Source organism: Malaclemys terrapin, chromosome 12, assembly GCF_027887155.1.
Source record: "Malaclemys terrapin pileata isolate rMalTer1 chromosome 12, rMalTer1.hap1, whole genome shotgun sequence".
NCBI lineage: Eukaryota > Metazoa > Chordata > Testudines > Emydidae > Malaclemys > Malaclemys terrapin.
Window position 1 is genome coordinate 2,110,100 of NC_071516.1, and position 20,966 is coordinate 2,131,065.

The 20,966-nt window shown below is 48.8% G+C and overlaps 1 protein-coding gene across 3 annotated transcripts in view; it reads left to right on the forward strand.

Annotated features, from left to right (window-relative positions):
- Positions 1-20,966, forward strand: part of NOL4L (nucleolar protein 4 like) — a 95,168-nt gene that overhangs the window by 58,833 nt on the left and 15,369 nt on the right. For 2 of the 3 annotated variants that reach the window (XM_054045760.1, XM_054045762.1), the window contains one exon: positions 5,919-6,060. In XM_054045760.1, the coding sequence (XP_053901735.1) occupies positions 5,919-6,060 (142 nt within the window). Of the gene's footprint in view, positions 1-1,479; positions 1,543-5,918; positions 6,061-20,966 lie in introns of those variants that run through there. The other variant, XM_054045761.1, reaches the window with a different exon arrangement.

Here is a 20,966-nt window from a genome sequence, read left to right on the forward strand (position 1 = left end):
CCTTTGACCTGAGGAGTTTTATCTTCCATTATTAAGCCTTTCTGTGGACTGAAGTGGTTAAGTTAGGGTCAGATGTGGTTCAGTGCCTTCTTGGCATGCTCAGAAGGCTGTGTTTAATGCTTGCTGACATGGAGATAAGGCTACCCTTTTGGTAGAGTATTCCCCAAGACTGATACTACCTTCAAGGTGGCCAGCAGGAGGTGCAGTCCTTCAAGACAATATTCTGGTAGCGTTCTCCCAAGTTGCTGCTGCTGATATGTACAGGTAAAGCAGCTACAAAAGCAGGTCATCATGCCACATTTAGTTGCTTCTAAAAAGGTAGCTGACTCTACTGTCAAACTAACACTGGCATATGGTGACTGTGCTCGTCCCCTGTTTGATCGAGGTTGAGCAATTGATATTTCCCTTAAAGTAAACAACCACAACCCTAGATTTGGGTTTCTGGAGTCCACAGAAAGAACAGGCCAGGGTAGTGTGTCATGGCAAAAAAGTAGGGATATGCTTCTAAATAAAACCAGATAACCTCAAAAAGAAAATAAGCAAGACCGCATTAACAGTTCTCAGATCCTGTAAAATAAAGTGTGATATAGAGGGTGTAACTGGCTTTGGAGGCATTTGCAAACCAGTTCCAGAGAAACTGAGCCTACCTGTAAAATAAGCAGGTTACTGATATCACCTGCATATATTTACAAGGCATGGTTATAAGAAAAGCTTTCCTACCCCGCTCAGTTTCAGCCTGTGGTGTGAAAGGTTGTTCTCTAAGAAGTTCTGCAGAGAAAAGGTTATTCATGAAAAAGGGAATCATTGTCTGGTGATTAAAGCACAAGATGGAGTTCTGTGATCTACATTCTGTTCCTAGATCTGCCACCAACTCACTCTGAGGTCTTCAGCAAGTCACGGCAGCTGTTGGTGACTCAGTTTCTTCAGTTCTGAAATAGGAATACTATTGCTCTAATTCAAAGAGAAATGGTGGGGCTTAAAATTGACAAATGCTTATAAAGTGCTTGAAGATTCTTGAATGAAAACTACTATAGATGTGCAAAGTATTATTAATATTGCACATGCATTTTCTTTTGCTAACTAGAATACACATGTAGACCAAATCTGTCTATAGAGCAGATGTGAATATTGGACTGAAGATAAGGAGAGTCGTAGTGATGTTTTTCCAAGTCCCTTGCTGTGCCTGGAGTCCTTGTTCACATATTTGGGTGTGGCCCTGTGAATATACCCAACAGGCACTTGCTTTGCCTTTCAGAAAAGAAGCTGCACGCATATTTCATGACCCCTAATCATTCAATCCCATGAACACTAGAAATGAAGCAATAGAACTTTACTGCAGTGTGAGAAGATCTCTCCTGAGAGCTGGAAAGGGGAGGGAGAAGGGAGTGGGAGGGAGGAAGGAAGGTTAGGTTAGGAAGGAGGGAGCGAGAGAGAAAGAAAAAGAGATTGTGCTAGCTGATTAGGGCAGCTGCTGTCGCTTTCATCTGTGTCATGACTGGCATGGTACGGGTGAAGAGAAGGCAAGTCTGGAGCCAGGCTGTGGTAATGGACTGTGTTCTTTTTATAATGAAAGTTTCATTTGAAGTTTGTTTACAGGAAAGAAGAAATTAGCAGAGAGAATTCTCCTGAGAATCCGGAGAGGAAAAGAATGAGCGGCCTGACTCGCAGGCTGAAAGGGAGTGGAAGGGCAGAGTATATTTACCGTATTGCTCTGAATTGTAGCTGGTGCTGCTGTTCAAAAATGTCACTTAAGCTGATGGGGATTCAATAAGCATCTCCACTGTGCAGTCACAGGATTGGTATTCAGAGCAAAATTAAGAGGGGATTTTTCCATCAGATATTTTGAACTTGCTTGTTTCATTAGTTTTGACACCATACTGTGTATTTGGGTGCACAAGCCTTCTTGGGCTGCAGCCAGAAAAATTATCCCTCTCATACAATCTGAAATGGAAGTTATTACTGGAGTCCTAGCTGGGGAAAAAAGCTGTAGGGTATTGTTGGATGGGCCTCAAATCACTGGAATCTTCACTGCCATAAGGAGGGCACTGCCAGGAGTCATTGCTGGCATTGATAGGGCATTGCAAGGAAGTCACAGAGCTCTGGGCCTTATTTGCTTTGACAGGATACTCTGATGAGGAAGTTTGCACGGGTGGCAGTTGGACTAGTAGCTAGTAGTGACAGGATACTGCTAAGGGGCATCTTCAATTGCTAAAGCCAGGACTTCTGTTAACAAGGCAGCAAAGGAAGATGTTACATCTCACATCCATGACTCTGGGCTATGTTGCAGTTTAGAGAAAGAGTGGAAGAGCACCGAGGGCAGCATTGTTTGTGTGCTGCTGTAAGGAACGTCTCACGGGCCATTGTGTGGGGTTGTGATGGGGCACTGTTACGAGTTTGCTTTGGGTGATGTATTGATTGGACACTACCAAGAGGCAGTTCCCATTGCTGGTTTTCGGTGTGGTATTGATGGGGGACCGCTGTGCTGCAGGTCACAATGGTAGATCTGCATGCTGCGGAAATGGGGCACTGCTGCCAGGAAGTTAATCCTGCAGGAGTCTTTACATGTAAACGCTCTTGTTCTCCCAGTTGGAGTCTCATGCAGCAGGTCCAGGTGCGGAGATAAGCATAGAATTGATGGAGGAGGATGCCTGCCTCTGCAAAGTTCCACCTCGACAGCATGCTCGTTTTGCTGATAGGTCATATTAGAGACTGCTAATCATGCCCTGAGTCTTATTGGACTTCCGTCATTTACAGCTGGGTCAGTTGCTTGCTCGATATCTCTTGGGTAAACGAATGCTTTGGATAACAGGCCAATGTATTGTAGTGAGGGGATTTTATATGTAATCCAGTGTTTCCCAGTACAATGATAGGAAAGATGCTATATGTACCTGTGTGCATAAACATACATCTGTACATCTGTACTGGAACCCAGGATCCTGTGGGTGCTGAGGCAGGGCAGTCTCCTCTAGAATTTGCACCTTAAAGACATTTTCTTAAGCATGGGCCTGGCCATTTTCATTCAGCCCTGCAAGATGCACTCTGGGCCCAGGCCTTCTCTTGATGTGGAGGGGACTGGCCGGATGGGAAGCTGTAAGTAGCAGGAGACCTTGGCATTTAGTCTGTCTAATTAAGGTAGATTGTTCCAGGTTAAGCTTTGTAAGGATGCCCAAATACCACGGTGATGGGCACCCTATAAATGCTTGCAATTTCTATATATAAAACGTTAGCAGTGGAAGATCCCCTTCCAGTTCAGTCTGTGTGTAAGAGGAGGATATTTTTGGTATGTCCATACTGGAAAAAAAAAACACAACAACAACCCACCACCATGGCAGCAGTTCTCAGAGCCTGAGTCTACAGCTACTCAGTGTTAAAGGTAGCACAATAGACAGTCCTGCTCTGACTGGAGCCAGGCTCTGAAACCCAGGGAGGGGAGTGGGTCTCAGAGCCCAACCAGGAACATCTACCCTGCTATTTTTAACGTTGTAGTGTGAGCCCTGCCTATCTGGGTCTGTAGACCCAGCTCTGACACTCACTGCCAGAGGGTGGGGGTTGTTCTGGTTTGGTTTTTTGCAGTGTCGACATACCCTTAGTTTCATGATAGGTAATGTATCAGATTAAAACTTTTAGAGAATATTTAAAGTCATAGAACACATACACTGTTGAATAGGCATTATTAGTCCCCAGCCGAATTTGTCAAAAATGATGTTATAACCATGAATTGGAAATGAAGACAGAGAGAGAAAAGTTGTATGGATCTTAGCCAAAATGCCGAGAAAAACTGCTCTCTGTTTACCCTGTGTGTGTCCTGTTGAAACCAAGCTGCCATAGGTTTGTAAGCATGAACGTGCTTCTGCCTGGGTTCTCTTAGTGTATGCCCATGCTTGGTTGAAAGTTGTGTGCTGTAGCACTGGCATGTGAGCATGAGTGTGCCTGTGTCGTTCTAGTGCGAGAGTGCACATGTGGTTATACGGTGTAGTCTGCCTGTGTATGATTTTACAAGTGTTCAAGTTGAGGCTGTACAGAAGCTGTAAATTCCAGGAAACTCCCTCTGAGGCACAACTCAGTGAGGAGAGGGTTGGGGGAGGGAGCCGGCTAAACCCAGCAATTCCTGCCCCGAGTGAGCAGATGGCTCTTCGGGGACAAGGAAGGAAGAAAGTTCAAACCTGTTCTTAGAGAAGTTTGTTCACAATTAAAAAAAAAAAAAAAAAAAAAAAGTCTGCCGGAGGCAGAGCAGCTTTCCAAGGTGCAGGTGCTGGGTGGAGGGGCATTCACTTGGTGCAAGGAAGAGGAGTGGGGATTGGTGTTTTGTCCAGCGCTCAAACGCTGGAGGGAAATGGAGAGGCTACAAGCCGGTGAAAGGTTGTTTTAAATACAAGGCAATAGTAGCTAAAGCAGAAAGTGGCTCTGAGCATGTGTTCAGTGGCTCCAGCCCACAGCGTTGGATGGGGTCTCTGTCTTATTTTGGGAGGGAACAAGAGACGAGGAAGATAGAGGAACCATTACAGCAAGTGCGTTACACATCCCCATATTATCCGTGCTTCCTTCATAACGGTGTTGCTGTGGCCTCGGCTTGGAAGGCCCAGCTCCGAGGTTCCTTAGCTGCTCCTTTCATTCAGAATCTCACTGCTGCTTTTATAAGGATGATGATTTTGAAATCCAGTGGCTGACCTTTTTGGCTCTGGAAGCTATCCAAGGGCTGTCTCTTGAAGCACAGTAAAGGTTAGAAAGGAGGAAGAGAAAGAATGTCCTTTCAGTTGTGGGAGTGGGAGAGAGGAATTTAATCTATGCCATAGGAAAGGCAGTGGCATTGCTGAGTGAGGATGTCCATGACTTCAGAAATGGCTCGTTCCCTCCTCAGAGCTGGCAGTTTTCAGAGCAGCAGGACTAGTGATAGAGCATTATTTGTAATAAAAAAATGCAGGCCTCGCTCTTGGCGCAAATTGCAAGGGTGCATTTCACTCTATCATGGTGATGCATGTGGTTCATACATGCTTGTACTGGAGAGTGGAAGAACCTCCAGGTCACATCTTGGCTTACCCAGCTCCATGGGTTTTTCTCTGCTGTTAGACATCCCTTCCTGTAGAGGACCCCAGAAAATGGGGGTTCTACAGATGTTTCTGGATTGTGCCTGGGCTCACTATTCCCTCCCTCCCCCCAGGTCCCATTTACATCACTTTCATGGTGTTACTGTGGCTTCTTTGGTATCTCTAGCCCCGGCCCTGCTGAAAAGTCCCAGGAATCTGCAGGCAGATCCAAGGGCCTGTGAAGCCCTTGAAGATCCTAGTTTCATGCTGAAAGCCAGGGGTTAAGCCGGTAGGCTGCAGGTTCTTAGACCCTGTCCACACTACAGGCATATCCCCTGTTGCTGTGTATGGGCATATCTCCATGGAAGTCAGAGCTGGTCTGCAGATTTTCTCCAGTGGCTGATCTGGCCTGACCCTTCCTGCTCCGTTAGAGAAATGGTGGTGGTATTGTTTGGGTGTGCGTTTTTTGTTTTTAAACACAACATTCAGTCTAGTACTTTTCAAAACCATTTTAACAAAGTCACACCCTGTCTGCGCCACTGGTACAGCTGTTTATCTGCCATGGACACACTGCAGTGTCGATGGAGATTAAAGGGTAAACTCCAGGGCTCAGCCATCCGCTCCTACAGGATGCGAGCTCTTTCTAATTGTCCTCAATTACAGACTGTGCCATTCCTCAGGCACGTCTTCAAACAGGAAGCAGAGCACTGGTGCTCTCCGCAGGGGAAATGCTACCTAGCCCAGAGCATGCTGGGAAGGGCTATTTTCAGAGTCCCTGAATGCCAGGAGGTGAACACGTTTCTTTGGGGATGCAGGAGCTGCTGCACCCCCAAAGGGATGTGGTCAGGAGCTTCAAAACCAACGCGGATTTAACCCTTTCCTGTTCGCTTTTAGGATGAGACATCGGTGAGCAGCGAGGATTTTGATATGAATGACTCCACATGGATCTCGGCTGACCAGCATCTTAACTCCAGTTTGAGCCCCAGTCAGGACGAGAGCATGCGCAGCCCTCAGAATCTCCACAGCCAGGAGGATGGTGAGTGCCCCTGATGCCCATGGGGCAGGGGAAGGGAGGACTTGCACATCTTTAACTGCTCCATTTCGATCAGGTGTCCCACCTGGGGGCTGGATTTCATAGCAGCACGTGCACAGGGACTGCACTGGAGTCAGACCCCTCCTGTTGGTACCACCTGGAATGAGTGTACTTTCCATATCTCTCCGTGCTGCTGGTACCTGTCTGGTGATACTCTGTTGCAGGTGCTAGTTGTGATAAGGGCTCTGTGGTTTGGGGCATCGCGATGTTGTTCTAAGTTTTTCATGAATCCAGATAATGAGATAAGAGACTCTTCCTGCGACAAGAGGCAACGGAGTCACCGTGACATGCACTGGACACACTTGTTCCTAGAGCTGAACTCATTGGCAGGGCTAGAATCAGAAGTTACATCACATACAAGATCTGAGCACTGATTTAATCTGCCTCAGAGTGCTCACTCTAAGATGTAGGAGGTGCAGAGGGACGGACAAGGGAGGATGGTGAGGCCCTGGGATATGGACTTCTCAGCCAGAAGCACTCTGCTGAGTTACACGTTTGATCCAAGAAGAGGCTGGATACTCAGCAGTGAGAATGGGTTGCACAGGGGAGAAGTGGGGGTATCTGCCTGGGTAGTGCAGGTAATTAAGAAAGGTCAAAGTTGAGCAGCATGGAATGTGTGGGAGGAGGCAGGCTGGTAAGGAGGGGTGTTGTGCTAGCTCCGTGAAACATGTTAGCTTTAAAAAAGTAAATAAGGGGTGGAAGTCTGAGTTCAGGTCAAAGTTCATCTCCATGGTATTAGAATGAGAGTCAAACTACTGACTCTGCCCAGTTCTCAAGTGGCTGAATCCCTCATTGTCTCCACCGGGCTCTGTGCAGAGGCAGTTTGAGAGCGGATAGGAAGTGGATGTATCTTGGGGCAACTCAGATCAAGTTAGTGTTGCTTTAAGAGGAGGGACTGGAAAACCACCCTGTATTGCGGGAAAGAAAGGGCTTTTGTGCCAGCATATCTGCCTGGCGTGGGTTTTAGCCACTCATGGCCAGAGGCAGAGTGTTGGTACCCTGGTGCTTTCTCCACTTAGATACACTGGGGCAAGTTTGGTTTATGTTGCAAAGCTGCTGTTTTGAGAAACTGCTGTTTTTAAAGATAGCAGCGCCTGGCCAGTAGTCTTACCGCTGCCTGCGTGAGGATGTGAAACTTGCCTGCTCTGCAGGGTGACCCGGTGTCAGTGGTAGCAGACAGTCTAGCACTTCTCCTCTCCTTATGAATACGTCGCCAAGCCCTGTACAGTCCAATTGCAGCACAGTAGGTGGAAGGATCCGTTGAGGTTAACACAGCTTGTTGTCACTTCCCAAGTGCCTCAGAAGTGATCCTTAGAAGGGCTTGGCTGCTTGGCATCAGGCTGTGCCATCATCTATTGCACTTAGCACTCTATTCTTCAGCACGTACTACCCGCCCCAGCTATGGTTCTAGGCTGGTATTTCTCTACATCCTCTGTACTTTGCAGCTCTGGTGACAGAGAACATTTCCCAGTCCGTGGTTTGTGATGCAGCACTGTCACTCATGAATGCTCTAGAATGAAATGCGTTGGATCCCTTTCCCCAACGCTGCAGTATGCAAAAGGACAATGCTTTAGGCAGGAGCTTAAGATTTCTTCACTGAGACTAAAGTTCTGGCTCCCCCCACCCTTTGGAAATTGTGAGTATCATGGGAACAACACTTCTCTCTCCAAGGGCGAGTATCCTCTCTCAAGGACACACACCCTGGAGGGTGTATTTTTGTGGGGCTGTCACGGTGCAGGTGTCCGTATAGAGCAAGGGGAGGAAGGGCTGCAGTTCTTTGGCACAGAAGCAGCGGCAGCTCCAGGCACCAGCACTCCAAGCGCGGCAAGCCACAAGGGGCGCCATGCCGGTCCCTGCGAGGGCGGCAGTCAGGCAGCCTTCGGCGGCATGCCTGCGGGAGGTCCGCCGGTCCCGCGGATTTGGCAGCAATTCGGTGGCGGATACGCCGAAGCCGCGGGACCGGCGGACCTCCTGCAGGCATGCCGCCGAAGGCAGCCTGCCTGCCGTGCTTGGGGTGGCAAAAAAGCTAGAGCCGCCCCTGCACAGAAGGTTTATAATCACTCATTAAACGTTAAGTGTTCCATTTCAATCAGGCTCCACACCTATGGTTTCTGCCTAGAGAAACCCTCTCTTCTGTAAAAAGAAGAACAGGAGTACTTGTGGCACCTTAGAGACTAACAAATTTATTAGAGCATAAGCTTTCATGGACTACAGCCCACTTCTTCGGATGCATACTCTCTTTTGTAGCTCCTTTCATTTGGTTCAGGGGCTGAGTTTAAACTGTACATGTGATTTCTTCTCCCCTGTCGAGTCTGTGCACATGCCTCAGGGGCTCTCATATGGGTCAGGGGGAGGAGAGGAATGGAATATATGGGAATAGCAGATCGGAGATGATAGAGCCCAAGAATAAGCATGCTGGCTGTGGAGGACACTTTAATTGAAACCAGATGATTGGGGTCTCCATTAGACTGGCCGATACTATGGAATTTTATAGGACTGACTAAGTTAGGGATGATTCCGTATTTCCAGTGAATACCAATGGCCCATGTCACATGCTGGACTGAGTTCTAGGATGTGGACTGGTGCCACTGGGATGGAAGGCCTTGGCCAGTCCAGTTGCCAGCAACATCAAGGACGGAAGCAGCCAGAGGGTGTGATGGGAAGGTCTGAGGGGGGAGGAATGAAATGATGCTTCAGGCACAGGAGACAAACCAGAAGTGAGGAAGATGCGATGGTGGGAGGGATAGTCCAGGAGAACAGCTGCTGAGCGTGGGGAAAATGGAGAGGCAAATAGGGCTTAAAGGGAGAGAGAATTTAATGAGCCACAGTTTTTAAACCATGCCCATTTCCTTGGAGTCCTGGGTCAAGGGGCTGTCTCCTTACGGCTGTAGAGTGGACATGGCTCTTTTTTTTATTGCCCAAATTTGTCTATTTGTCCAGGGACAGTACGGAGAGTGGCAGTGCAAGCACCCTGCCAAACACCTTGTCCCTGACCTGAAGGGATCACGCCCCCTTTTCATCCCCCAGGCTGGGTGGGTGGCCAGGCCCATTCAGTCTTTTAGCCTCTCTGCCGAGACTGCCAACAAAGGCAGTCCCCATTTTTGTAAGGGGTTTTGTGATGGACATCTGTCCACTAGGAACTGAATCGAGGCCATCTGCTAACAGCTTTCTGTCACAAGGGCCCTGGGCTGGGGGCAACTCCCCGAACAAACACTCCACTACAGCAGGAATTGCAACTGGACAGTGTAAACACACCTTGCATTTAAGTGCCAGGCCTTGTCAGAGCCAGAGTGAGTGCTTTGGTCTTCGCATTGACTAGTGAGGGCTGCTGTTTTCAAGACCTGATAATGGCTCCAAAACTGTGGCCCTGGGATTACTCCAGCAAGCACAAGAAACAAGTAATTGGCTGGGTCAGTAATAGGCAGGATGCACAGCTGGAGTAGTTGGCAGGGAGGGGGTGTGTCAGATATTTCATTTGACAAATAGGAAAAGAGGTACCAGCACTCTCCTCAGGTATCTCACAACATGGAGCAGAGTCCCTCCTTGTTTGTGCCTCATGAGCTGTGTCTGTTTCAGTTTTCTCTCTGTTGCTCCCACAGTCCCAATGCCAGTGGTGTGCGAGCACCTTCTCCTCTGCAGTTCCTGCCCACGGGAACAGGCACATTTCATCTTTTCGCTACATCTCATTAGAAAACACTCCTAGCCTTCCTCTTCTGTGTCTGAAAATCTCTCTCCTGCTATTGTTTAGCTGTAAAGGTGTTAGAATGTGTATTACAATGGAAGACTTTTTACAAAAGAAAGTTGTAATGCACAGTTACCCTCTAATCAGAGGACCGAGTGCTGAGATCATGAACTGAAGATACAGATTTCACACTTTATTTTAAGGACTAATCACCAAGTTTCATGATTTGAAGAGCCCGATAAGGAAATGCTATACAGAACCTCCCGATCAGTTTGACAACCTGTTCTGAGTGTGATAGTGTGTGTGATGGGAGGGTGCGCAAGAGGCAAGTTTGTTTTGCCTTGGGGTGTAGGGGTCTGCTAAGTCTTTAGGGAGCAATAAGCGACTCAGACAAAAAACACCTTATTCGGTCTCACTGCCCAGAAACCTTGGCCTGCTGCAAACTCTGTGTCAACCTTTGAAACAGCAAAGGGACCCAACTAGCGCTAATGACTTTGGTATGTACCAACAGGGATAGTAAAAGACGCTGTCTGGGAGAATTTCAGAGGCACGGTCTCAGCAGCAGAGGTGGCGTTCACATAGGATTGACACTGCTAACTGCGGAAAAGTACAGAGTGAGCCATGGGGTCCCACAGTGCACAGACTCTCTACAGCACAGTAATGGAGCAAGAACCAGCTCCTTCCGTTTTCTTGTGTGGGTTACTCTGCTGCTCCCACAATGGGAAATGTGAGGTTCTCGCACATTCCCTGCCCACCTCGAATCTTACTCATATCTTAAGTTGCCCAAAAGGAAGCGACTGGATGCCCAAAGCCTGAGCAAAGATGAATGGGAACTTTTTACTACCCACTGTGAAAGCCATTTTCCAGAACAGCCTGAGGAATTAATTTGCTGGGGTCAATGTGCATGTTGGAGAACAAGAAGAGATCATCACGGTAGCCCCACCCAGTACAGTGTTTTGTACAGTGCAGCATTTGCCTTTTCCTCTCCAGGCCTCCCGTGCAGTCATCCAGTCCAACAGAACACAAGTTATAGAAACTTGCTAGGCAAATGGGCCTCATGGCTTCCTAGTGTCCCAGGAGGTTACAGGGAGCTTTACCTCACTGCAAGGAGTGAACCGTTTCCTTGCTAGTTTTGGTTCTGGCCTTCTCCATCTGGCAGAACTGGTCTGTGTCAACCATAGAGAAGCACAGTGAAATCTATCCATTGCGCATGCAGCCTGGAGGTCTCTCCCCATCTCAGCGAGACAGTAATACCAGATGCTGCAGTGAATCATGGCACTAGGACCTTGTATTTCTACATACTGCATTATGGTGCATTTACTAGTAGATTACAGATTACAAATCATTCAGACTAAATACCAAGCATTTAGGGAGGCAGGTCCCTGGATCATGTGTATTTATTGTGGTTTTTTTACTTGCTAACTGGTTCCTGATGATCTCTCTGGGGCTAGTACGGAACAGCACAGTCCCACCATGTTTTCTAGGAGTTCTCCCCAAAATGGATAATACGTTGCCACACAAGAGCTGTCACCACTCAGCTACTTTAGTCAGGGATCAGGCTGCAGGTGCTCTCAGCACAAAGCGTGGGGGAGGGAGAAGGGATCTTAACTCATCCCCACATCCCTTTTTAAACAACAACAACAGGCTGTGGAAAACCAGCCCTTGAGTACAGACACATTTCCCTACCGCAGGGAACGGGCAGCCCAGCATTGTCCTGTGTCACTGTGCTGGGACAGATCCCCTTTCAGCCAAGGCTTGCCTTGGTACTGATCCAGTGTTTGATGGGCAGGGCCACTGCAGAATCTGTTCTGCATGGGGGGAACGGTCACTAATCCCTGCCCTAAGAGGAAGGACATGCTTAACCTGCTTAATGCTAAACAACCTATCAGGGATGTCCCCTGGAGATATTCCTCAAGGCCAAGGGAAGGAGGCATTTCCCTTGAGAATGTTTTAAGGAGGCAGCTATGGGGCAGATACTGGGGGTATTCCTTGGACATACTCCTCCAGTGGGGCCTGGGAGGGGTATCACAGAGATCCCTTGGATGGACCACGGTGGGTTGGGCAAGGGGTGAAGGCAGTACACAGGACGTCCCCAGACACCCACCTCCTTTCTGGTGCCGTTTGTGCGCTGTGGCGCATGGGTACCTTGGTGTGTCACAAGGCTTTAGACTTCCTAAGCAATGTATTGCTAGACGTTCTACTTGGAGAGGAGCCTCCCAGGAGAGCTCAGCACGTACCAGGAACCGGGGTTTACATTCATGCAGCAAGTTCACCGTTAGCTATCAGCATTGCTACACCCCCAGCTTCCAGGCTTCTCAGCTGCCCAGGTCACACCTGGTACTAGCCTCCAGCATGATGCTACATGTTCCCCTCAGACATGCCAAAAGCTTATCTCCCAGCCCCTCAGAGTGCTGCACACATTTCTGCTTATACATATAGGGCTGTAACAGGGTCACTTACCACATCCAGGGGCATGTCCATTCCTCAATTTCCCTTCCAGGCTGTAGTGTCCATCCGTGGTGCTTTTGGGCCCTCCAGTCAAAGCAAGAGCCCTCCCCTTCCAGGGTAAAGAATGAAAATGCATCCTTGGCCACCCACAATCTTCATCTCCATGGACACAGAGCCTTTGTGACATTCATTCACCACCCCCAGGCAGCATGCCTCCTTCCTTGGTTCTCTCCGGGCTCCATAATCCTGCACCCTTCACAGGGTCTGCCCCAGCCTCCCCCATGTTGATACAGGGCTGAAGTGGGTAGGGTGCCTCTCATCCTCTCCACAAGGCCTGGCCTGAACCCCTAAACAAGGACCTGTACCCACACCAGGCCTTGCTTCAGACCTTTTCCTCCTCTGGATTCACCCCTCCTAGTTTTTTATCCTGTCTTCTCCCAGGCCTTTTGCTTCCCAAGCTCACTTGAGTGAACAGCCCCAAACTGCTGCCACTCCCACCACTTACTGGAGAGGCTGCACTTTATAGTTCCCAGCACCCCTGCCTCTCAGTCACATGACTGGAGAGCGAACCCAGGCACAGGTGTGGAGACTGGGCCTGAGCTCCTCTTAAAGGCCCAGCTCCCCTCCAGAGAAGGGGCAAGTTCTGTTCTCAGTCACACCTGTGCAACCCCAGGGACTCAGTGGGGTTGCAGGCAGGGATGTAACTGAGGGCTGAATTTGACCCGTAGAGCACTGACAGCCAAACTGGCATTTCCATGACACTCCAAGCACACACATCTGATTTCCCATGCAGGTAACCACCAAAGAGCTTCCTCTCAAATCACAGTCCAGTGAGCACTGCCTTGGGCCATTGGCTGGCTTCCTGCAGATTTCATCCAGTGGCCCATCATATCTCTTCAGGCTCCCTGCCTCTGTGCTCTTCCAGCCCTCCTGGATCTGTCATGAGTGTAGAAGAGCTACAGCCCTTGCAGCAGGGATCAGTAAATCCTGCCCACCCTGCTAGAGTTCTCTCAGGGCAGCTGTTCTCTTTCCTAGGCCCTTTCCAGACCAGTCACAGACCTCTTTGGTCAGCTTCTCTTTTCTCTTGCTGCTGCTGCAGGTTTGGGCAATCCAGAGCTGCTCCCGAAACATCCTTGCTAGCCTGTGCACGCTCTCTGTCCAGGCTTTCCTTCCTTCCTGCCTGGCTTGTACCTGCCTTTGCTTCTAACTAAAAACCATCTTCTGCCAGACGGTAACTCTTTCTGCAGGTAAATCAAGCAGAGCTTGCCCTAAATTGCTCTCCCAGTGCCTAAGCGGGGATGCAGATTAAGCCAGCTAATTGATGGCAAGTTTCGCTCCTTTCCCTGTTACTGTTTAGTTTATAGATTCATAGATTCATAGATTATAGGACTGGAAGGGACCTCAAGAGGTCATCGAGTCCAGTCCCCTGCCCGCATGGCAGGACCAAATACTGCCTAGACCATCCCTAATAGACATTTATCTAACCTACTCTTAAATATCTCCAGAGACGGAGATTCCACAACCTCCCTAGGCAATTTGTTCCAGTGTTTAACCACCCTGACAGTTAGGAACTTTTTCCTAATGTCCAACCTAGACCTCCCTTGCTGCAGTTTAAACCCATTGTTTCTGGTTCTATCCTTAGAGGCTAAGGTGAACAAGTTCTCTCCCTCCTCCTTATGACACCCTTTTAGATACCTGAAAACTGCTATCATGTCCCCTCTCAGTCTTCTCTTTTCCAAACTAAACAAACCCAGTTCTTTCAGCCTTCCTTCATAGGTCATGTTCTCAAGACCTTTAATCATTCTTGTCGCTCTTCTTTGGACCCTTTCCAATTTCTCCACATCTTTTTTAAAATGCGGCACCCAGAACTGGACACAATACTCCAGCTGAGGCCTAACCAGAGCAGAGTAGAGCGGAAGAATGACTTCTCGTGTCTTGCTCACAACACACCTGTTAATGCACCCCAGAATCATGTTTGCTTTTTTTGCAACAGCATCACACTGTTGACTCATATTTAGCTTGTGGTCCACTATAACCCCTAGATCCCTTTCTGCCGTACTCCTTCCTAGACAGTCTTTTCCCATTCTGTATGTGTGAAATTGATTTTTCCTTCCTAAGTGGAGCACTTTGCATTTGTCTTTGTTAAACTTCATCCTGTTTAACTCAGACCATTTCTCCAATTTGTCCAGATCATTTTGAATTATGACCCTGTCCTCCAAAGTAGTTGCAATTCCTCCCAGTTTGGTATCATCCGCAAACTTAATAAGCGTACTTTCTATGCCAATATCTAAGTCGTTGATGAAGATATTGAACAGAGCCGGTCCCAAAACAGACCCCTGCGGTACCCCACTCGTTACGCCTTTCCAGCAGGATTGGGAACCATTTTAGTTTAGGTATTTGGGGTTTTATTGACCGAATTCACCAGCTACAGAAGTCCCCGACTTAACCACAACACAGGCTCCAGCCTGGCGAGTTTTTCCTATGCCACCCAGCCTATATGACTCCCCCTCACCCAAGAAGTACCACCTCTGACTCCATAGCCCATTCAGCCATTGACAGCCAATGAGGGGAGCAGCTGGTGTCAGTTGTGATGATGTACATCTGCCCACTAGGAACTGTGGCACTGACTGGCTCTCAGACAGTAACCACCTTAGGTCCCTATTGGCTGGGTTTGAATCGGCTTGCCAGCAACGGAGAGACGAAAGGTTCAGTCTCCCGTTCCTAACCCCTTCCCCCTCCTAGAGTCCTGCCCTCATTTCCCAGACACAAACGTCGACTCTTTTTTAGAACAAACCAAGCCTAAAACCTGTTAAAAAAGGAAAGAGAAAATCTCTCTTAATAAAAGACCTAAGGGCAAAACTTGGCTGCACGGTGGCGAGGGAAGCATAGTGCTGGGAGGGCCACAATATGGCGCGTGAGGTGATGGCTCAGGCCATCGCAGTAGGAAGAGGAAGGCCAGGCCAAGGAGACTGCTTGTCGAGATGCTGCTTTTCTGCTGTGTTTGCTTCTGGGCTTTGGCTCCCATAGGCAAACGGGAAAACTTCCATCCCTCACAGACCCTGAGCTGTGCTCTAGCCAGCCCCTCCCTCTGCCTGTACAGCAAAGCTGGCCTCATGCCATAACGCTGGCAGTGGGGGGAGAGGGAGAAGATGGGCTGGGAGATAGCACGAGGAGACACCTTTCCTACACAATACAGGAGAGAGCAAACAGCACTCCCTTGTCAGTAGACACACATTGTGTCCAGCATTACCAGCTGTCTGGCTCAGTGAAGACACTGACAGAATACAGTCACAGGGGGTGGAGGATGGACACTTTGTCTGGGTATCACGAGGTTTGCATTAATGAAAAAAGACAGGAAATAGAACGCCTTCACCAGCCTCACTTGCTCTGCTCCCATGAACATTTTTTTTAAGCATCTCAAAAGAAATCAGCCAGGCAGGCACTAGAGAAGATGGGCTTCCTGGTAATGGGTGTTTGTCCCGGCCTGTTAGTGGGAGCTGGGGCTGGAACGAAGCAGATTGACACTGGCTGGCCCCTCCTCTGGAGTTCACAGGTTCCTGGTCATTAGGTGAGGAGGAGTCCTTCAAGGCTGCTCATTTGCCTTTAATTAATGTTGGTCTCCCTCCCAGCAATGGCCCTGCATGAGGCCCCCTATTCTCACTCTGTCTGTCTAATTTGTATTGAGTCTCTCTCCTTTGCAGCCTCTCCTCTTTCCCCTCCTCCCCCTTCTCATTTCTTTTGTGAGTGAATAATTTATGGCACTTTTCATCTTCCCGGCTGTTGTTACAGTGAAACGTCGGTGGGATGCTTTGAACAGTTTTGACAGTCGTTTTAAAGCTAGATGTAAAGTTTTGAACTGTGCTGGTGACATTTCAATGTGGAACCTGTGGGTTTCCTTTTCTGGTGAAGGGGAGAATCTGTGTCGGAGGCAATGGCCTCAACATAGAGACTCCAGATGGGCAGTTGGGTTATTATATCACAGGATCATGTGTGATCCCATGAGAGCAGGAGCTGGTGGTACTGACCCAAACTGCTTCTAATTCTGGTAGATAATCACGAAGCCATCGGAAGTCCTGCATGTTGACTGGTGGAGGATGGCAGAGCCCTTGAAAGTCCTGCACAGCAATTGGTCAATTATTCTAGAGTCCTTCAAAGTTCTGGGTGGTGATTGGTGGGCTGTCACAGAATTGTGACTGAGTGGTGCTGTTGTAGTGCTGGGAGGTTCCCGTGGGCTGCTGGCTCTTACATAAGCTCACTGTTTTCTGAGTCAAAAGAGGGTTTTGTCTCCATGCTGGAGATGTGACAGGCGGAGGAACAATTTGCCCCATTCATCTGTAATTCCCTCTTTGGACGGCAGCACATTGCCCTACGTTAAAATAGACGTTAAACCCAACCACTTCCCGGCCATAAAACCGCACAGGGAGCAGGTGTTGGAAATCTCTCCTTCCCTTCCTGATCTCTGCAAATCCAGCGTCACAGAAATCAAGGATAATCCAGGCGCCTCCTCCAAATGAAAATGCTGAGCCCTGATTAATGTATTTAGTAAATGACTGATCCCCCCACTCGAGCCTTCCTGAAGAGCCACGAGCCATTTGCCTGTCCCTCCCTTGACGCTTTCCTAGGATTGGTGAAGCTGAAGAGAGATTGGAGATGCTGCTGTCAGCTTCCTCGCTCCAGAAGCCACACAGCGCTCCCTTAGACGCTCATAACTATGGCGGAGGGAGCTTTGACTTTGCAGCCAAGCATGTATGCAATCAGAACAATGCTCCTGCCTGCAGCACGTTAAAACAAGGCCTGTGCAAATGTGGCTGGTGGTCAGGCTGGTTTCCTGCACAAGCCTGGATTCATAAGACCCTGTCGATTTTCAGTCTTGTTTCAGGCCTGCATTGCCAACCTGGACCTGTTACATTCCAGTTCACGGGTTTCAGTGTCTCTCAGCATCAGAACTTCTGCCAGCGGAATCCCAGCTGCCAAAGATTACGTGTGAAGTTTAAATATTTTGTTTTCTGAATGAAAGATCAGAACAGTTAAAAGTTACATTGTTTTTACAGTTCCATCTGCCTCAATTAGGGCTTCGGGGTGCATGGGGGCTTCCAATTATCCTCATTAGAGAGGCTTCTCACTTAGCCAAACTCCAGCCGAGAGCTCCTGAGGCTCGTGCTGTTGGGATAATTAATATATTCATGGCTGCATAGCCTGGGTTTTGCTCCCCTGCTGTTCACAGAGTTGTACTGTTTGGTGTTTGTGTGTGTTCGGGCGCTCGCCAACTGTTTGTGGAAACGTGCACAAATCCCTAAAGTTTCACACTTTTTAACACTAACAATTATTTGTCTGAGAATTCAAACTGGCAGCGCATCCCTCACTACTAGTTATTCTCCTGTTTAAAAAAGATTGGTCATCCAGTCAGAGAGCAGCAACAGGCCCATGTGAACAAGGCGACCAATCGCAACACAAAATAGCTTGGTTGACACAAAGAACTCAAACACCCCACAGGGCTGGAATTTTCCCAGCCAAATGATCTGGCAAATGGTTACAAATAACAAAATTGGGATTGGTTTATGAGCAGGAAAACCGGCTAAATGGTACCTCGATCCCCTTGCCGTGGGGCAGCTCAGTCTTTGTACAGCTACTTACATTTCACCGATGCTCAGTCCTGCTGTGCTGCTCTGAGGACAGCGTCGTGGCGAGAGCTTGATGGGCTGGCACTGGCGAAACCTGGGTGTTCAATGTGCTCTAGCCCAGGGAGTCCTGGTGCTGTTATCATTCATGCTCTGGTTAGAGAAGCCTCCACTTGTACCTGGGAGGGAGACCTCGGCCCTGCCAGCAGAGCCCCTGGCTTTTGTTCACAAGATCTCCATATGCATCACGCAGGCCTTGGGGACTCCCTGCTCTGTGTTTTGTCCATTCACAGTATAAGGCAAGTCAGTCTTGCTGACTGACCCCTGTGTTGGTGAGAATTATTGAGATAACCTCGCGTGTAGGTCCTGAGCAGAAGGAAGCCAGGATTTGAGTGAAGTTCTGCATTCACAAGTTTGCTAAAGCTCTCCTTATCCTGATCCAAAGACCTCTATATCTGTATTTGAAACAGCTTCTCCCTAACGTCCTTAGAGTATCTTGTTCCTGTTAGAATGAAGTGGACACTCTGTTAATATAGAGAGGTGCTGTGAGCAGCATAGCCTATAAAAATGTATAAACTGTGGCTAATTTGTTTGCAGATTTCTTTGGTAAGTACTTTCATTCATTCTAGATTGAAATCAAATACGTTCTCCCTGCAGTAGCTACTGGGCATTTGTTTCAGTCTGCCATTGCATTTTATTACATCTGTACAGGTTGATAACTTTTCTGGAATATCCTTCATATTTTTTGTCTGTAACAAACCCAAGATTGTTATACCAGAGTTGGATATAAATTTAATCTTCAACTAGTGTGCATCTTCTGCATGCCTCAAATGGTTTGCAAAAGCAAGTGCAAGACCCTGGGGAAGGTGGAGGGTACTTGGTGTGGACAGCTGACCTAGAGATGGCCTCTTAAACCTTATCCTTAGACAGCAGTGGGAATGCCGTGCTGAGGTGGATAGGTGTTTGAGTAGCTGGGCAGTGGAGGTTCTGGTGAGTTTTGACATGGATGGGAATTGTGGGCTCATGGGGGGACACTGGGCATTCATGGAAGGTTGACCATCAGCAGGGGTAATTCCAGCCTTGGGATGGAGGCTGGTGTGGATACCTGCCCGCAGGGAGCAAGGCTGCAATGCATCTGCCTCAGTATGAGTTTTGACACCTTTGTAACACGTTCTCAAATTATTCCTCGGCCAGAATAATGCTAACTACCCCCCAAGTGCTGTGGGGTTTGTAGGTAGCAGAGATCCTGGAAACTAGGCCTTCTCCACCCCCATGCAAGTAGCAACGGTTGGGTCTGTGCTTTTGGCCAGTTGCGTGGTCATGGTGCAGAGAGCGTGAGCTCTCAGCTAGGCCTGGTCGCTGCACGAAGGAGGGCAGGTAGGTTGAGCACAGCCAGCAAGCGTGCTACACTCCAGCTCCAGCTGCAGCCTGGGGTGAGGGGCTGCCTCTAAGAGAGAAAAAGATCAGCGAAGAGAGGTCCCAAGGCAGCTGAGATTTTCTCCCATTGGCCTAGAGGGAGGTCTGTGATTGGCCACCCTGAGAGGAGCAGCTCTGTTGCTGTGGCGATGCCCAGGCTTACAGCAGGGCCTGTCGTGCGGCTCGTGCCTCTGTGCACAGAATAATTCTTCTTAATCCTTCTGAGAGGCATCACTGGATAAGGCCACAGCCTCCCTCTGGGAGCCCTGTCTAGCAGGGAAGAAGCAGGGCAGGGGGAGGGCCAGGTCTCAAACTGTCAGCCAGGCAGAGGGGGGGAGAGATCCCCAGCCCTTCCCAGCTCCCCAAGAGCAACCCTCCTGATTTCTGCCCTACTGCATCATGGCCGAGGCTGAATAAACGAGGGGCTTCTGCCCCCACCACATCCACACAGGCCCAGGGCATGCTATGCGTGCAGACGGACAGCTTTAACACACTGGCCCAGGGCACGCTACTCGTGCAAACAGCTTTAACACACTGGACCAGGGCACGCTACTCGTGCAAACAGCTTTAACACACTGGACCAGGGCACGCTATTGGTGCAGACGGACAGCTTTAACACAGAGGGGTAGCCGTGTTAGTCTGGATCTGTAAAAAGCTACAGAGAGTCCTGTGGCACCTTTAAGACTAACAGATGACTAACAGTCTGTTAGTCTTAAAGGTGCCACAGGACTCTCTGTAGCTTTAACACACTGGCCCAGGGCACGCTATGCATGCAGACGGGCAGCTTTAACACACTGGCCCAGGAAGCATACCTACATGGAGTATGAATATTCACTAGCAAGGAGTACACTGGACTGAGCAAATGCAGATGCACAGCATGAACTGATCACAGAGAACTCGTACTGAAGCACAGTGCACATACGAGCATACATAGATGCCCAGGCAAGGGGCACACAGACACGGGGAAGCACACTCTTCCACCCGTATCTGTGCTCCAGTGGTGCACCAGCTTCTCCTGCCTTGGACACATTCCTCAGCCAAATCCCACCCATTAGCTCCCAGTCCTGTCTGGACACAACCCGGCATTCCACATATTCCTGCTCAGTTGTGCCCCCGTTTCAGTAACAGCAACCCTAGGACTGCAGCCCACGCAGGAGGGAGCCACACAGTGGAACTTAAATACCACGCTGAGGATTAGGTCAGCTCTGGTCATCGCTCAGACAAATAAGTGGATCAGAACAACTATGTGACGGGAAGGGCAGGGGCGAGAGTCTGGTGGCTGGTACAAACCAGGCAGTTTTGGGAGGAGGAGGAAAGAAGAAGGGAACAGTTTAGAAGTTGGTGCACAAGTAAGTAAAGGGTTTCATAGCTGGTACCAGCAGAAGGGCAGTCTGGACACACACATCAAGGATGGTCTAGGTCAGTGGTTCTCAACCCACGGTACATGCACCCCCGGGGGTACGCAGGGGTCTTCCAGGGGGTACATCACCTCATCTAAATATTTGCCTAGTTTTACAACAGGCTACAGAAAAAGCACCAGCGAAGTCAGAACAAACTAAAATTTCATACAGACAATGCCTTGTTTATATGGCTCTATATACTATACCCTGAAATGTAAATACAGTATTTACATTCCAGTTGATTTATTTTATAATTATATGGTAACAGGGAGAAAGTCAGCACTT